The sequence below is a fragment of the Harpia harpyja genome, chromosome 13 (assembly GCF_026419915.1).
Source record: "Harpia harpyja isolate bHarHar1 chromosome 13, bHarHar1 primary haplotype, whole genome shotgun sequence".
Classification (NCBI taxonomy): domain Eukaryota; kingdom Metazoa; phylum Chordata; class Aves; order Accipitriformes; family Accipitridae; genus Harpia; species Harpia harpyja.
This window is the reverse complement of record NC_068952.1, coordinates 33,371,069-33,387,834: the sequence shown is the minus strand read 5'-3', so window position 1 is coordinate 33,387,834 and position 16,766 is coordinate 33,371,069. Positions and strand designations below refer to the sequence as shown.

At 36.7% G+C, this 16,766-nt stretch overlaps 1 protein-coding gene across 4 annotated transcripts in view; it reads right to left on the bottom strand.

The window, feature by feature from the left end:
• The window catches only part of HEATR1 (HEAT repeat containing 1), a 40,680-nt gene that overhangs the window by 7,214 nt on the left and 16,700 nt on the right, over positions 1-16,766 (bottom strand). For 3 of the 4 annotated variants that reach the window (XR_008238094.1, XR_008238095.1, XM_052806835.1), the window contains exons 18-34: positions 16,146-16,329; positions 15,727-15,875; positions 13,587-13,779; positions 12,872-13,044; positions 12,355-12,522; positions 11,258-11,500; positions 10,364-10,495; positions 9,843-9,949; positions 8,598-8,741; positions 7,707-7,825; positions 7,318-7,439; positions 5,739-5,867; positions 4,094-4,324; positions 3,220-3,346; positions 1,940-2,109; positions 1,253-1,299; positions 304-427 (exon numbers count right to left, since the gene is read on the bottom strand). Coding sequence is in view for 2 of the 4 variants with exons in the window: in XM_052806835.1 (XP_052662795.1) it covers positions 304-427; positions 1,253-1,299; positions 1,940-2,109; positions 3,220-3,346; positions 4,094-4,324; positions 5,739-5,867; positions 7,318-7,439; positions 7,707-7,825; positions 8,598-8,741; positions 9,843-9,949; positions 10,364-10,495; positions 11,258-11,500; positions 12,355-12,522; positions 12,872-13,044; positions 13,587-13,779; positions 15,727-15,875; positions 16,146-16,329 (2,562 nt within the window). In the remaining 2 variants the exon portion in view is untranslated. The remainder of the gene's footprint in view (positions 1-303; positions 428-1,252; positions 1,300-1,939; positions 2,110-3,219; positions 3,347-4,093; positions 4,325-5,738; positions 5,868-7,317; positions 7,440-7,706; positions 7,826-8,597; positions 8,742-9,842; positions 9,950-10,363; positions 10,496-11,257; positions 11,501-12,354; positions 12,523-12,871; positions 13,045-13,586; positions 13,780-15,726; positions 15,876-16,145; positions 16,330-16,766) is intronic. The other variant, XM_052806836.1, reaches the window with a different exon arrangement.

Below are 16,766 nucleotides of genomic sequence, written 5' to 3'. Positions count from 1 at the left end.
AAATGCTGCCAAGAGCCATTCTTCTCCAGCAGACAGACAGTGAAATGACTGCTTCCAGCCAGCAGAATACTGACTAGAAGAAACAAGCATTCCCGATTTTTTTTTCCCTCTGGTTGTTCTGTCTAAACTGTTAGCTGTAGTTATTAAAGTTGTTAGATGAGTTAAAACAATGATGCACCAGGTTGCAGACCATCCAATAAAGATTAGTCCTAATCCAAGAAGAAATCCTACAAAGGTTATAATCATATTAATAAGCAAAAGCAGAAATGTCCCACTGCTAACATGACGGCTAATGAGACATACTTTATCCAGCATATCATAGGACTTGTTAAGCAGAACCCTCCAAAATTTGGCTGTTGGCTTGTCCACGTTTCCTTCCACTGAAGATGCCACAGTGTTTATATAGTGAAGAACTTCTTCTAATAGCCTAGATGGAAGGAAACATCTTTTAGTAAGTAACAAGGACACTAAAGAAGTTGACTGTTACTGGAAAGCATAAAATTTCATGAAACAGCAACAATAAAAGAAAATGAAACACCTAATGGAGAGACTAGCAGATCACATCTACATACTAACAAAAAGCTACGGCAATAAGGACAATTGTGCACATTAAAGAAGTCTACCTGGTACCCCCAAAATTAGCATCTACATACAACAGTAGTTCTACTTAAGAACTCTACTTCACAACAAAAACAATCTGTAAAAATGAGCATTTAAGGAACACAAATCCTACACCCTTTTTCACTTAGAACAAACATAAAAGTTAAGCCTCTGCAAAAGAAGCCCTCATTTTTGCATCATTGGCTGTTATAGCCCAATGACTACAACTGTGATCTGTGATTACTGGTAATTTTCTTACACCAGTACAGGGGCACCTGTGAATAACAATTTTTTTTTCCTACAAATGAAGCGATATGTTTTGCTAAAAATCTGGAATTCTTTGAGAGACTTCTTCATCAATAGCATAATAGTTATGGCCACGTATGTAAATAAGCACTATGAGAAATACAGAAGGAGTGCATATTGGTTAGAGCAATCTTTCAGAAATAAAAAACTACATCATATATATATAAAGAAAAAGCCAAACCATAACAAAACACAAATAACTTGCATATAATAAATACAGCTTCTTGCCAAGGACTACATTAAAAGTAACCTTGGCAAAAATACTCTAATGGGACTACACTTAAAAAATGTTCCCAGGTTGCAGTAAAAGCTAGAAATAGGAGGAGTGAGCAGATTTAAATCATACCTCTGTTCCAACTCCTGCAGCTCTTCTGTTTTTTCACATTCAACTATCTGGTTTGAAAACGAAGAATGAAAACTCTAAGTGTGAAACTTACATTCCCTCATTAAGTTAATATCCCAGTACACACAAATTTATTTGTTCTGAATGAAAGTGACCACTAACATGGTAATGATGAGGTCCCTGCAGTTGCACATAAGCCATCATTCTAGAAGAAAATCTGAGAATCTTAGGCAATGCAGTCACAGTAGCGAACACATTTCATGCTGGTGGATGATGTTCAGTTGAAAAACTGGGAACTACTTCCAGCTAGACCTGCAGCCTAAAATTGGTAACATTTATTTTGTCTTTTCAGAGTTAATAGTATGAGTCCCACACCAAACTTGGAGTTATACAGACTGCGAGTGAAATCCCAGACTCCATAAAGCCGGTGGGAATCCACTGGGACCAGAATTTCAGTTTGTTACCTATGCATTGATCACACAAACGGAGTCTATCTGGAAAAGCCTTATTAAAAAATAAATAACATTACTGAGAGGTTTCAAAACTGTGTCAATAAAGGTGTCAGCAAGATACACTGGACAGATCCCCTTTGAATATAAAGCTGTACTAAAAAGCAAATTAAACCTCATCTATTACAGTATGGCACAATTACTTAATGTGATCAGTTTAAAAGCAACCTGCCATTATTACCTTTTTCACAAAACTCTGAGAGGATAAAAGTTGTGACATGAAGGAGACTGACAAGAATTTGAAATGCCGAAGTTGTTTGTCTGAGTGAGACTCCACATTAAAGAGCTGCCCATCCTGATTTTGTAGCTTTGTCTTGCATATTCTTGACGTTTTTGGCCCAGGATCATCTGTTGAAAACATTCACAAAACAAATTTGTAGCCAAGAGAAAAAGACATTTGATTTCTGATGACAGAAACAAAGTAAAATTACAGTCAGATGGCTATCAAGGATAGTCATTCTGCAGTATCCAAAATTGTGTCAAAGTTCCAAAAAAGATGCTCTGACATACCACAGGAAATAAATTTTTCATTTCAGCAGCCTCAAAAGAAGTAGTGCCATTTCACTGCCATTCCATCTGATCATTTTTATGTGAAGAATCTTCCTTTTTCTTGGTGCTAAAGCTATGGTGGTACACTGGCTACAAACACAAGAGACTTTTGAGGGAGGACCACATACACTGTGCATCACATATTTGGGAAAACTGCTTTCAGTGTCATGACCTGGTCCTTCCTGGCTGAGAAAATGTATTCAAACAACAAATACGGCAAGTCCTAACTTAAAAAGAAACAAACAACCCTCACACACCTTCCCCAATGCTCTTTGAAATAACAGACTGGGAAAGTATTAAAACATATTGTTTAATTATTGCTCCACTATATTGTAGTAGAAAGAAATGAAACCTTGAAAAAAAACCAGAAATGACTGGTAGTCCCTGTGATCTTGTCTGGTATGAATAATAGCTTTTTATTTCAACTAAATGATTTACTGTACCTTCTAAATGAGAACTATTGTTTGATTCTAAGTGCTCAAATTAATCTATAATTAAAAGGATTAAAAAAAAAAGTAATCACATCTTAGCCATTTTATTAAAAAAAATATTCATTAGAGTAATTCGGTATCCCTTAGTCTTCTGTCTAGAGGAGTAATAGAATCACAGAATGGTTTGGGTTGGAAGTGACCTTTAGAGGTCATCTAGTCCAACCTTCCTGCAATGAGCAGGGACATCCTCAACTAGAGCAGGTTGCTCCGAGCACCGTCCAACCTGACCTTGAATATTTCCAGGGATGGGGCATCTACCACCTCTCTGGGCAACCTGTGCCAGAGTTTCACCACCCTCATCGTAAAAAATGTTTTCCTTATATCTTGTCTAAATCTACCTTCTTTTAGTTTAAAACCATTACCCCTTGTCCCTTGTAATAGGAAGGTTTACATGCATTTGCTGGCTCTGTTTTGTGGTTACCTTCTTTGTTCTCTGGCAGCTCTGTCAAGTACTGGATTATTTTCATCATGCTCTGGAACTGAGAACGTACATTAAATTCACAACAGATGGAAATCCAAAATTCAGTGTCTGCTTCCAGAACAGCATCCTGTTTATGGTTTAGAAATAAAAAAAAAAAAAAAATCAAGAATTAAAAAAAATATTACTAGTAATGATAAAAAGACTCAAAAACTCCTCAGTGATTTTGTGAAAATGCTATGGTGAGCTGGATACTGCCAGGATTAACACCAAAGGTAATAGCAGCAAGCTCTTGGAGAGAACCTAGTTCCAAAGGGTGTAGAAAGAGATTAAATTGCCACAGCAAAGATTGTATCTTCTCACCAATGTTCCTTTAATAATTCTTCTAGTTTTCCCCATAAACTATGCTTTCACCTAACCCGAGGGCCTGTCTACACAAAAACATAATAGGGTTTTTATCTTGGTCTGTACAGAAGACCAGTATCATAGAATCACAGAATTGTTTACATTGGAAAAGATCTTTAAGATCATTGAGTCCAACCGTCAACCCAACACCACCATGCCCACTAAACCGTGTCATGTTTCACAAACAGTTAAAGGAAAAAAAAACCAACCAACTTTAAAAATATTGAAGCACTTCATAATTAGATTATCAGCTCTTCAGGTCAAGGATTGCTGTACAATATGATCTCATTTATTGTTCAGGCTCTAGGACAAACCAGTATTGTATCTGCAATGCCAATCGTAGTTGACATCACCATCAGGTTCTGCTGTAGCACAAGCTCAGAGCTCACTGTTTTTTTTAGCATAACCTAGGGGCTTATCTTGCACCTTCTTAAAGGCAAGACCATGAAGTTGACCCCACTAGTCTTCTAACCTTGTCTGTGCTTGATGTCGCAGTCACAGTTTTGGTCACGTACTGCTCAAACAGCAGCACCAGGAGAACCCAGAGGAACTTGTCTCCTCCCACCGTAGTGATCAGCTGGGCCAGGATCGGCAGGCGGCGGTGCTCTGGCACATGGGGCAAGGCATCCACAAACACACGGATGATCTTTATCACCACCTCTTCCACACTTCCCGAGGACTCTGACAAATCACTGTCTTCAGCCTGTGTACAAACAAGTACAGCAGTTCAAACAGATTATCGCACATGGGTGTAAGTTCTTTCTTGTAAATTCAGAAAATGAGAGAAAGCACTACGTGCCTGATAACAGCATTACCAAAACATCATCTCAAGGAAAATATAAGTGCTCCAAAATAAAGTTTTCAATCACACAGTTCCTTTTCAGTGTTTAAGGAAGATACTTCAAATAAAATTAAACAAAAAAAAAGAAAAAAGAAAAGAAAAAAATGAAAAAAGAGAAAAAAGAAAAAAGAAAGAAAAAAGAAAAAGGAAAAAAGAAAAAAGAAGGAAAAAAGAAAAAAGAAAAAAGAAAAAGAAAAAAGAAAAAAGGAAAAGAAAAAAGTTACTTGGCATCAGCTGAAACAAGGAGGACATTTTCAAGCCATGCCACATCCTTCTGAAAACTTTGCCTGTAAGCCTGATAGTTAGGGTCTTGGATTCAAGGGCCTGGTAAAAATAATACAAGTAGGCTACATGACCTCAGGTAAGTAACATTAGGCTCTCCTCACATGTAATGACTGTGTGTGCCAGAAATAATTTGTCACAGAAACTTATGATAGCTGCTATGAAAGGTTTTAAATAAAAAAAAAAAAAAGGAGAGAGAGACAACAACCTGGTTTCTCTAACAGAGATCTGCAAGAGGATACAAAATGTGTATACATATCATTAAAAAATACACTGGGAAATCCCCAGCCCACTGTTAGAAGAAGAAATTTTTTTTTTCCCCAATTCATTTTTATATAGGAAATCTGTAGGGCATTTTTCATGTTTAAATCTACGAATGACTCTAGAATTTAAGATTTATTAGGTGCAAGTGAAATCTGACTGAAGAAAAAATGTCCCCTTTGAAAAACAATGATGTATTTTTATTTTAATTTATAACCATTTATCTAAGATGTCCAGACAAAAACAAGAAAACCCACACAAACACCAGCTGGAAGAATAAAAGCATTTGTCAAATATTTATTTTACCTTTCCACTTCCTTCAGACCATGTCTACTATTGATATGACCATGACATACTATTATAGGACTAATAACCTCCTTCATATTTCCAGTGGTTCTTCTACTGAACTTGCCTACTATTTTTATGATGAAAAACCTGAACTTAAAGTATGCTTCAGGTCCTCTTTAGGTCCAGTTGTGATACTGTTTTGGCTAAACCATTTATAAAGTGCAGGAGCTCATAAGATTAAGAAGAAGCAGTAGTGTGATGAACTCGGAGTTGGTCAGATGAGGAGCAGTCTGTTAATATAGTTATATATAATATAATATCTATCTAAAAATAATCCTAGAATAGGCTACAACTTATTCTACCACTGATATTCTACACCATTTACTCTACTTAATTAATAATCTTATTGTTCACTTGTTCCTTTCCATTAAGTAGACAAATTTACCTGTATAAGAGCAGGAATAACCATCTGCACTGTCTTATTAATTACTTGGAACGTGTAAGTATCATCCAGACGCAAGACATTTGCTCCCATGAATGTAAAAATGGGCATAATGTTATGGAGAACCTTATCCTGGAAAAGAAGACAGATTAGATTAGTTTATTTTTTGAACTGTGCTGCTCTGCATATTACACCTTAAGGCATTTCTCCTTCCCACAAATGCCACTAGATTCCTATAAAAGAAAATGAGAATCATTAGTATCTTCCAAAATCTCCACTAAGCTAATTTTAAATGTATAGTGTCCTGTAGAGCTACTTACTATGTGATTGTTAGAGTTCTAAGTATTATTTAGAAACCAAGATACACTTTCTAAGCAAGTAATTAAAGAGTGGAAATTGAGAGTTTAGTCTGATGAAGTACCTTGTATTCTTCAACTCAGTGCCATAGTAATATGACAAGTAAAATCAGCCATGGGGAGATTTGCAGAAACACAAATTTGAGCGTGGCACAGATTCCAGTGATTTTTGTAACTTTCCCACCCACCCTTCTTATATCTGTAAAACATCTGCAATATCTACAATCATATAATGGAAACCAACCATGGTCATTTTAATTTTGGGCTTTTTTGGGGGCTAGACTGTAATCACAGTAATTAAGAGGGCTGGATTAGAGATGTCACCTAGCTCAAGAGTTAGTTTCCTAGATTTTGCCAGAACTTAGAGCAGGAAGTTATGGGCACATTTTTTATTCAGTTTTAGTGAACTGATGGAGTGTTCTAGATTTAAAAAGAGAGATGAGACTCATACAAAATATTTCCTTGTATTCTGACTTTGAAAATCTTGTAAGAACCAATATTAATGTAGAATAAAAGCTGAGTTCTATAGCAGGTGATGGCAGTAAGATGGTGACAAAGAAAAACAACCCCAACATTAAAAAAGCCTCCACAGAGTTGTCAAAAAACATTCCAGTTTTGTCTTTTGGGAAAATGCTCTCTTTCCAAGCGTGAGGAGAAAGTACTGAGTTTGATACATCTGGATACATTTTGTAGCTTTTATAGTTTCAAAGCAAAATGATCTTAGAAGAGTGTGTGTACAGTCAAATTTCAATCCATAGCAGAAGAGGTCTGTTTCTCGGTCGATTAAAATCAGACCAATCTCGTTTTATCATCAACTACAACTACATTTCTCAGTGTTGTACAAGATAGGAACTCATAAGAATACATGTGCTATCGGGCTAATGTTTTCTCTCATGTATATAAAAAAGCAGGGGAAAGAAGAAACAATGCATGAGAACTTTGACCACAGCGGGAAGGTGAGGCACGGCTGTTGTCAGAAAGCTTCTTTGGTTTCTAATACACTTCATTGCAAGTCATAAATGTCTAGTGACCAAAGCATCAAGACAGAGGTTTGTTTTCAAGTAAAATGGAATAGAAAGCCCTAAAAGAGCAGGGAACCTGTAAATTTTGCCTCTTGCTCCTTTCAGAAAGTTTCTCCTCACAGAAAGCTCTGTACGTTCTTCACTCTTCACAATATTTGGGACCTGAAGAGAAGAGCCAACACATACATTTCAGGTACTACTTACGGGAAACATGCCAGCAACAGCACCAAGGAGAAGCAGTGCATGGTGGTGTGTCTGGGGCATTTTAGAAATCCTGATGCACTGAACTATCACTTCCACGTTGAATTTTTCTTTGTCAAGGATATCTGCAAGTAAAAAATATTCACTGCTTAACACTTTAACGGTCAACCATGTAGGAATAAACAGTACACTCAAGCACTGGTTTCAATTTGCAAACCATACCTATGGGATCGCCAAAAAATGATTAAGGCGGCAAACTTTTATGCCCTATAGAGGAACCTATCTCTCCTCAACAATACAGCGTAGACTGAGAGAAGAAAAAAGTTAAAGACCAGTGTTTTAATGCTGTACTGGTGAGAGAAGTACCAAGAAACGAGTCTGGCAATTTTTACCTGCTGGGATCTTGCTACCATCTGAAGACAATTTCTGACAGATGCTTAGCAGGCAGCTGAGGATTAGCTGCTTTGTATATTCCATATTTTCTTCTTCTGATGCCATAGGTTCCAGACACCTATACATTCAGGAAAAAAAATAGAGAATGAAAAAGGAGACAGAAAAACAAGTGACCAAACTGCATTTTAAGATACAAATAAAAAACTGCAATCTTCATTCTACAGAAGTTCTAAATTGAGGCTTCTAAAAAGCGTTTGCCAAAAATTGTCTCTTTTTTGTTTTCAAATGCATCACCTGGTCTAATAAGAAACATTTATCAAAGCACTGTCAAAAGTATAAGATGATTACATGAAATATGATTGCCAGTCTATGTAAAGGCAAGTTATAAGGAAAAAAGGAAAAATACCCAATCTATATGTAAACTTTCCTAAGTGCCTGCAGACAGGGCTGGCAGGAAAAGCAATAGTTTTCTTAGGTTGCACTGGATGAAGGCTGTTCCACAATGTTTTGGGAGGAATTTTAAAGCTTAGAGTATTATTATAATAGCTCTGCAGAAGACACAAGTCCTGTCAATTGTGCCAGTTTTAGCACAGGTGTCATCCTTCTTAGCAATCTCAAGCCCTCCACCTGAGAAACAAAGTCTTCACATAAGGTACACATCAGGTAATAATCTTAAAAAGCCCATCACATTGTTTAAAGGGCCGAAAAGTTGTAACAACTTCCTGTTCCTCTCATCTGATTTACCTAAAAGAAGTTCAAGTAAAAAAGGCAAGCTAAGCTACAAAACATGGCAACAAAGCAGAGAGAAAGTAGCCCCTATTTTAACGCTTTACAGTGTCTGCTGCTGAAGAGAATGCTCAAGGACTCATGTGTTATGGAGGCATGATTACCGGCTCAGCAGGTTAAAAAGCGCAGGTACCAATGCCTGTGGTCGTCTAAGTTTCTTCTTATGCTGCAGTAATTCCAGAATAAGCATAACCCTCTGCCAGCTGAACTGGCTTGTTTCCGGTGCCAATTCTGCATCTTGAGGCTTTCTAAAAAGATAAGACGAATAAACAGGATATGCATTTGCAAAGAAAATAGTACAGTGTTTCAGGGAACAAACACACACATAAGTAAAAAAAGAAAAATTTTCTTTCACATAGTAGGATCTTTTACTGCTTCTCCTGGGAGAGATGGCAACGTGTGGGCTTTTGATTGAAGCAGCAACACTTTTTAAGCAACCAACAGAAAATCCAGACCAAACTTGAAAAAACAAACAAGTATAGCATGCCTTCGGTGTATACAAAAATTCTACACAATGAAGCAGACTTCTGTGGAAAAATAATAAGATCTGTTACCAAATAACTGTCCAAATGCTGATCTCCTTGCCATCCAGGAAACTTGCATCTTCAGAACTACTTGTTGTCTAACCACTGACTATGCAGGTGATGGGGGGTGTGTGCAAGCATGTGTTTATAAACTCTGACAGACACAGTTTACAGATGGATTGATCTAATGGGTGATGATTGTTAAAAATGGTCAAGTGAAGGAAAATAAGAACAGCTATTCTATGTCAAACCAAGAAAACCAACTCAATAACCTGTTTCAACAACGGCTGACAGCCGATGCTTAAAGAGAATAAGTAGTCGACAAAACAGCTCCTTCCTTAGGAGAGTGGAGAGAAGAAACAAGATGAAGAGATCTAAAAATTAATTAATATATCAGCATTTTAACTGAAAGAAAATACTGTTTATCAGTCAACTAACAGGAACATTTTGATGAGCATCTGTAGGCTTCAGCCACATGTATGTAATTTGTCTATACATCTTTATTACTAACCAAGTTTAATACCTACAAAAATGAATCTTGTTCAACTGTGTCAAGGCAGATTCTATAAAAGCAAATGTCAACATTAAAGCTACTGGGGTTTTTTTTTGTTGTTGTTTTTTTTGAAGTTTGACTATAGTTCCATCAGTTCTCCAACAGCAATATGAGCTGGCTTTCTCTTGCCAAAGTAGCTCAGAGCTATTTTACTGTGCAGGGGAAAAGAAGAAATAAATGCTTACGCTTTCAATACAAACTACGCAATGTAGTAAAACAAGTGGCGTTTTCCAACTGTACAGATAATGGTTTTGGGTTTCTAGTTATTTTACCTCTGTTGCTGCATTTTCTGCCTTCTAGTTTGCTGAACAGTGGCCGGACTTTTGGTCTTCTCAGGAGGCTCCAGTTCTCTGACAATCTGCTCAGCACACACTGAAATCTGAAACAAAGAACAATAATGCAAGTACCAATAAAAAAAGTGTCGTATCGCACATCTATGCCCCCGCCTTTCTTTTAAAACGCATCCCTTTCATGCACATACAAGTACATAATCCACATATTCAAGTCATATCCCAGAAAATGAAAATCAGTGCAGCAGAAAGAAGTGACTTCTGCTGAATTCATTCACATAGTATAGTAAACAACTGATGCATGGCTTTTAAAGAAATACCTTTTAAAAGCAGTCATTTAACAAACTTTTCATGCCATTAGCACAATTATATTACATGACAAATAGTTTCCGATTCCTTTCATGCTACGAATGGTACAAATGACAAGTGTTACTGAATGTAGCAACATAGAACCACCGCAACAGGTTTGAACATATTTCTGTGTTTTGGAGTTTGTTACTTACCCCTTTAAACACACTGCTAATTGTCTGGGCACAAAGTGGGTTCTTACAGTTTAACAGTAAGTCAAACAATACTTTTAATAGCTTCTGTTGCACCATTCCATCTGACACAGCTGCAAAGAATGGTTTAGTAATCTACAAAAGGGAAAAAAGAAAGGATGCAGAGAGGTTTACTGTAAAACGTTAACAAAATCACAAGCTATGGAACTTAGGTATGTGAGATTATGTATGACACACCCAATCACACACACATGTTGGTATGAACATATATTGTAAAAATTTGCATATTAACTACGTATCTGTAGATATCTAGGAATCCTTAGATGCAAAGCACATACTTCTGAAATATCCATCAGACATACCAATTCCCAAAATTTTTCACACAGCTTGCCTGGTAGGGGGAACAAACTTGCTGTTGCTAGCCTTCGGTAAGTATATGCTAATACCTGGCTAATAGAAGGCCTGAATTTGTAGCCTCCTTCAGATGAGACTATTTCTTACCTGCTCTATTTTCTTGACAATTTTCCCTCAGAAGAAAAACATGAAGTAAAGCTCCTGCCTGACTGACAAAAACTAAGGACAGTGGAACAGTAGTATCTGCAGGTAATGATACAGGTATTCATCTGCATGCAAATACAACAATATTTCTACTGTGTACTTGTCAAAATGCAAAAATAAAGCAAGCAGCAATTTCTACTTCTGGTAAGTTTAAGAAAGTTTTGCAGCCTGTTTAGATGTTTCAAAGACACTACGGAGACCTTGAAAACTTGTACTAAAAGAAAGACAGGTGAAAAGCTATGGGCTCCTTAACACGGAGAGTCCTTTTAAATCCAATCTTAAACACTGCTATTTGCTTTAAGCGTAAAAATAAATTAAAGATCTTTCCTAAAGCCATACCTGCCCGAGTGCGGTGATCTGAAATGGTGGAATTTCTTCATAGATTTTCTTGGCAGCATGCAGACTTTTGATAAATAAATCTAGACTCTGCTGATTCTTGCACAAGAGGGTTGCTGAATATTCATTAAACTTTCCAAGGATGAGATGCAGGAGAACAACTTCATCTTTCAACATTGCCTCAGGCTTCTTAAAGACCTTCTCTAGCAACCGGTCTAGTACAGGCAAGAGGTGAGAAAGAATCATCTGCAAACAGAGGAAATTCATAACAGAAGTTTTTATCCATTCTCATTTTAACAAAATTCCAATAGCACAACTTCATTTCACTGCAACATCCCCTCTCTGGTAACATACTGCATACAGTATTTTATGCAACGACTATTCAAGAGGAAAAATACAAGACTTATTGTCAGATTGGCACGAGTACATGCTCATCTGCTGCCTTGCTATTCTCCTCTGCAGAGTAGTATTTCATATTTTTAAAGTACAGAAACAAGACAATTTTTTCCGCCAATTTATGACTGCTGCCTTCTACAAAACCCAAATGTGGGGCAAGAATGCTCATCCTCTATGCAGTTCACAATCCTTTCAAGACACATACAACTGAACAGAGCATTAACATTCATAATTTCATTCATTTTTTGAACATTGAACTCATGTATTTTCCAGCACTTAGACAATTCTGAATATACTAGATAAGAGGAGGTTAATACATACAAATAAAATTGATAGTACTACCTAATACATTACAATTCTGTACAGAAAACTCTATATTCACTGATACCTAACCAAGGTAATAAATTTCTTCTGGAAGAATCTTCTTCTGAAGCAGCCTTTTCAGTAACATCAAGGGAGTTTCCTTAAGAACTCCAGTGCAAAATTCTGCAGCCCTTACATTCCTGGATGGAGCATGCAAATATTTTGTGTTTCATTAAGTCATACTTTGCAGCACTACTGCATATTATTAGAGGTGTCCACTTAATGCCTAATAGTCTAATACATTATGAAGTTATTTAACAGCATTATTACTAAATTAAATTTGATTTCAGCATTTCAATCAAGTGCAGAACCGATGAAACAACTAGAAAGGTGGCACTTACCTCACCATGGACTTCATGAAGAATTTTCATTAAGTTTCTGGCAATATATGATGGGAAAATAGGGTTCTGTACACAATCAAGTATGGTTTCCAAAGCTTCCAACAATTTTTTCTTCTGGGATTTCTGTTTTGGTTGTGTCTCAAGCTCCTCAAATAGAGTTTCCATAATCTAGTTCATTAACAAAGCAGAAATTAAGTTCTCTCCCTGCAATAAAAATGCTTTAAACCAACATTTATTCAATGCTTTCCTAATAATACAATTTAAGTGCAAACAGAATTCTTCATCTGTAATTAAACCACAAGTTAATACCTCTTATTTGACTGATATTCTCAATTCTCTGTATGTAATAAATCACTCGAATGTTTTTATAGTCCTTTAAAAAAAAAAAATAAATAAGTCTCCTATAGTATACAAAGACAACGAACTTTCCCAGTTAACTTGATTTCTTTTAGAAAAGATGGGAGCCCACAGCAGCAGACAAAACATGTATTAATGTACCCCTTAATAACAAAAATACCTGTGTTATGTATGTAGGGTCAGATACGATCTCTTCTGTCTTTTGCTCCAAATGCTGAAGAACAGGATGAAATAGGGACTCCTTTATCCCTCTCAAGGAATGGAGGCAGCTGAGAGCAGCCCTTCGAACTTCACTCACAGGACTACCCAAGTTAATTAGCAAAGATATCACCACTGCAAAAAGAGTGAGGGAAGGAAGGAGGAAAAGACAACAGAATAAAGCGAGTGGTTAGAATTTTAGCATATCCGTCCCTGAAGAGGCATCAACTTTCCTTTGGAATTAAAAAGTCATCTATTTTTACTATAAACCTCTAGACGACACAAAACCAACATGAATCTCATAGATCCATGGCTCTGAACTTCACCACAGTCCTTATATTTGTGTTTAAGCACAGAGAGTTCCTGTATCGCTACTGACTGCCATATCCTTATACTGCACAGAAAGTAAGGTGCTGTAACTGACTGACTTCTTCAGCATAGGAGCGTGTTTCTTTAAGACTTCTAAGATTTTTAAAAAGTGGTTTCACCTACTTTCAAGCTTGGGCTAGTAACTGCAGCAGTGAATCAGCAAGAAAGACAGCTGTCTCAGCCTAGTGCAGCTGAACATAAATAACTATAGATACCCTTCATGGTATAAAGTACAGTAAAATTGCGCAAAATTAAAAAATACTGTGATTTAAGTCTTAAGATGTAAGATAGATACTGTTTTACTTTACCTGGAGATGATGGTGATAGCAGCTGCTTCTTTTTTTGGCATGTCTGTGATTCAAGCAGTGCATAGCCAATATATAGAGCTTGAGTCTGTAGCATTGCATTGACTTCATAGTTCAGATGATTTGAAAGGTTATAACTGTAAGTCCATAAAATTGAAAGGAATTTGAAGAGAACCTCTGAATCTTTTAGATGTACCTTAAATTTAACAAAAAAAAAAAAAAGAAAAAACCCACTTGTTTAATAACTGTCATTTATTTGGCAAACTACTACTCACAACATCTGATAAACCACCCAAATCAAAGGAGTACACAGAAAGAGAACTAAAGAGTCAGAAACAGTGTCTTTTGGGACAAAAAAGTTACTGAGTAGATGCTTTTGAGTAAACAGTACTTGCATGTGTATACAAGTCCACATGTTGCTTAACAGCTGGCTTATTTAGTTTAATAGATAACTTTTATTTACATATCTGTAGATGACAAGGGATTTTTTTTTTAATCATAACAGACTGAAAACACATCCGTATGAACATTTGCATAGTATGTCAACTGTGCAAGAAAACTGTTGTATGAAAAATAACAAACTTCTATTTCCTGTTTTGTGCAGCAGTAATCTTAACATTAAAAGTGCTCTAAGTAATCCCTGACTTTTTCATCAATCATACAAAGTAATTTTCAGAAGTCTATAAACTAGCATCTCAGAAGAGCTAGGCATCCAATTTCCTTGTACAGCACAGCTTTCTGTGATGAACATTCACACTAAACTTTATTCTTAGAATTTGTCCTGGATTGGCTGTATAGGCTTTATAATAGAGCATGGACCAAAATTAACAAACTCGGAATCATAAATGTATCACTGACCATCGTAGACACAGGTCAGAGTGGCTTCTCCCACCCCCAGGAGTAATCAATTTAAAGTTCTTGCTTACTACATGGTCTGGCAATAGCTAGCATGCTTTCTGTCTGCAAGATGCTCTCCGGAATCCTAAGAGCTCTTCATTCATCAAACAGGAGTGCCCACTCAACATCCCGCAGACTGAACACAGCTTGCCAGAACAACTGATACAGCTTCTGACATACTCTTGCCTATTCTCTTTTCCACAAGTCCACCAAGATCTAGGTCTAGTTATATTAACTGTTCTGGAGCTGGCAAAAATAACTGTCTTGACCCTTTCAAATTAAACACCCTCAAAATTGGAGACCAGCAGTACTCCACAAGTGAAAGAAGCAAATTATTACTGCAGCTGTTGCCTTCACTAGGTCCTAGAACATTACTAACCCCATTCCACAAACTTTCTGTAGTCCCTCCTCCAACCTTCTTCTCTTCTGTGCAGTATGACCCAGCTTGCTCAGTCACAAATCCCACCACAATAACATCCTTCCTCCCCTGCTGACAACCTTTAACTAGCCAACCACTGAATCAATCTCTTTAACAGCTCAGCATCAGTACAATTTCACTAGATCTTGGAGTGACTTATAATTAGACAAAGTTATACACAAGAATTAACACCAGAAACAAGTTTTGTTATGAAACTGTTGATATTCTTTTCTTCCCCTGTTTGTGTTTGTCATGTGCTGTGTTGTTGATGAAACAGCATCAAATTCCAGTAGCAGCGGCTTTGTATCAATTACTTGCTTCTCCTGAGAATGTAAAGTCACTACTCCCTGTCATCTAAAATCCAGACTGCCAAAATCCCTTCTTCTCTTCGCAACAATGTATCACTTGATGTGGGTGAGAGAACATGAGATGATGTTATAAGGAAACATGCAACGTCTTCTAAAAGTCTTCCTTTCAATTTTTGTATTTAAAAACTAAACAATTTTACAGAGCAACTATTTGCTTTGCTCCCAGATAAGACCAAAACTTTTAGCTCAAACTTCCAAACTCTTATCCTGCAAATCAGTGTTATGTTTTCACCTTTGCCTCAACTGGTCCATTTATTGTTTTTTTACTTTAGTTTTCTATTACATTTAATTAGGGTTAACTAACCAGCTGAAGCTTAGACTTTCATCTGCTCACAGTACTAGCATGCCACAAGCAGTGCTGCATGATCAGTTCTCCATTTTTCTCAGGTTTCCTTAAAATTATGTAACTGTGTAATAGTGGATGACTAATAATTCAGAGCAACAAATGCAAAAATAATACCTTGAGTAAGAGATTCATCAATGCTCTGTACTGAACAGCATTGCTTCCCTCACTTGCTCCACAGACAAGTAGGTCAAATAGCCCCAAAAGGAGGTGCAGGTAGTCTTGGCTATCTTGATTCAGAGATTCGGGATTCCACCAAGTTTCCTCTAAAAAATAGAGGTTATAAATAAGACACAGTGGATGTATATGAACACCTTTGGAAACCAAAAGAAAACAGACATCTCTAGTTAAAAGAAGACAATACATGTGGCCGATTTCATGTTCACAAGTAAGTAATCCTTACAGACCTCAACAACAACAAAGGAAGAAGGTTAGGGAATCAAGGCTTGCTTGTTTCCAACAACTTCTGAAGACAAAAGAATAACCTTTTGTCTTCACTTCATTGATATAAAGACAGTCAAAACCTTAACACCTACCTTTGGAAAAGGACAGAGGAGGTTTTAGGCCATTAATGAAGTTTTTCAATAAGAACAGGAACATAGCTGACTCCTCTGCATGAGCAGTCTGATCACTGTTGAGCTTATCTATACATGCAGTTAAAAAGTCCTTAGGCACCAAAGTGTCCTCTATTGTTTCAACAGACCAATTGAGGGGAGTCTCCTGTGAATGAAAATTCATTTTAATGTATACTGTCACAATTTCATGCAACAGAAGACAGAAAATTAGCACTAAAATTCAGCAATATTTAATTTCCAGGCTCAAAAGAGGTATCCTTATGAAGTGAATTGCATTTCTGATTTTACACTTGCATCTGCAGTTTTAAAACCTATGCCAGCTCTTAGTACCATAACTAACAGTGTAGCTAAGTAAGGTAACAGAAGAGTAAAATACCATTCTCTCTAAAATATCTCTTCAAAGGGATTAGGAGTTACTCACAGCATTTTGTGGATATTCAGTTTAATCCCTTCATCAAGCTCTGTTCCAGCAACATAATCCATATCTTTCAGATATTTGTACATATAAAAACTCTTTAATGGAATAATCTGAGGTCAGAGTAACTAATTACCATGTATTGCTATGCGTGTGTGTGATGGGTT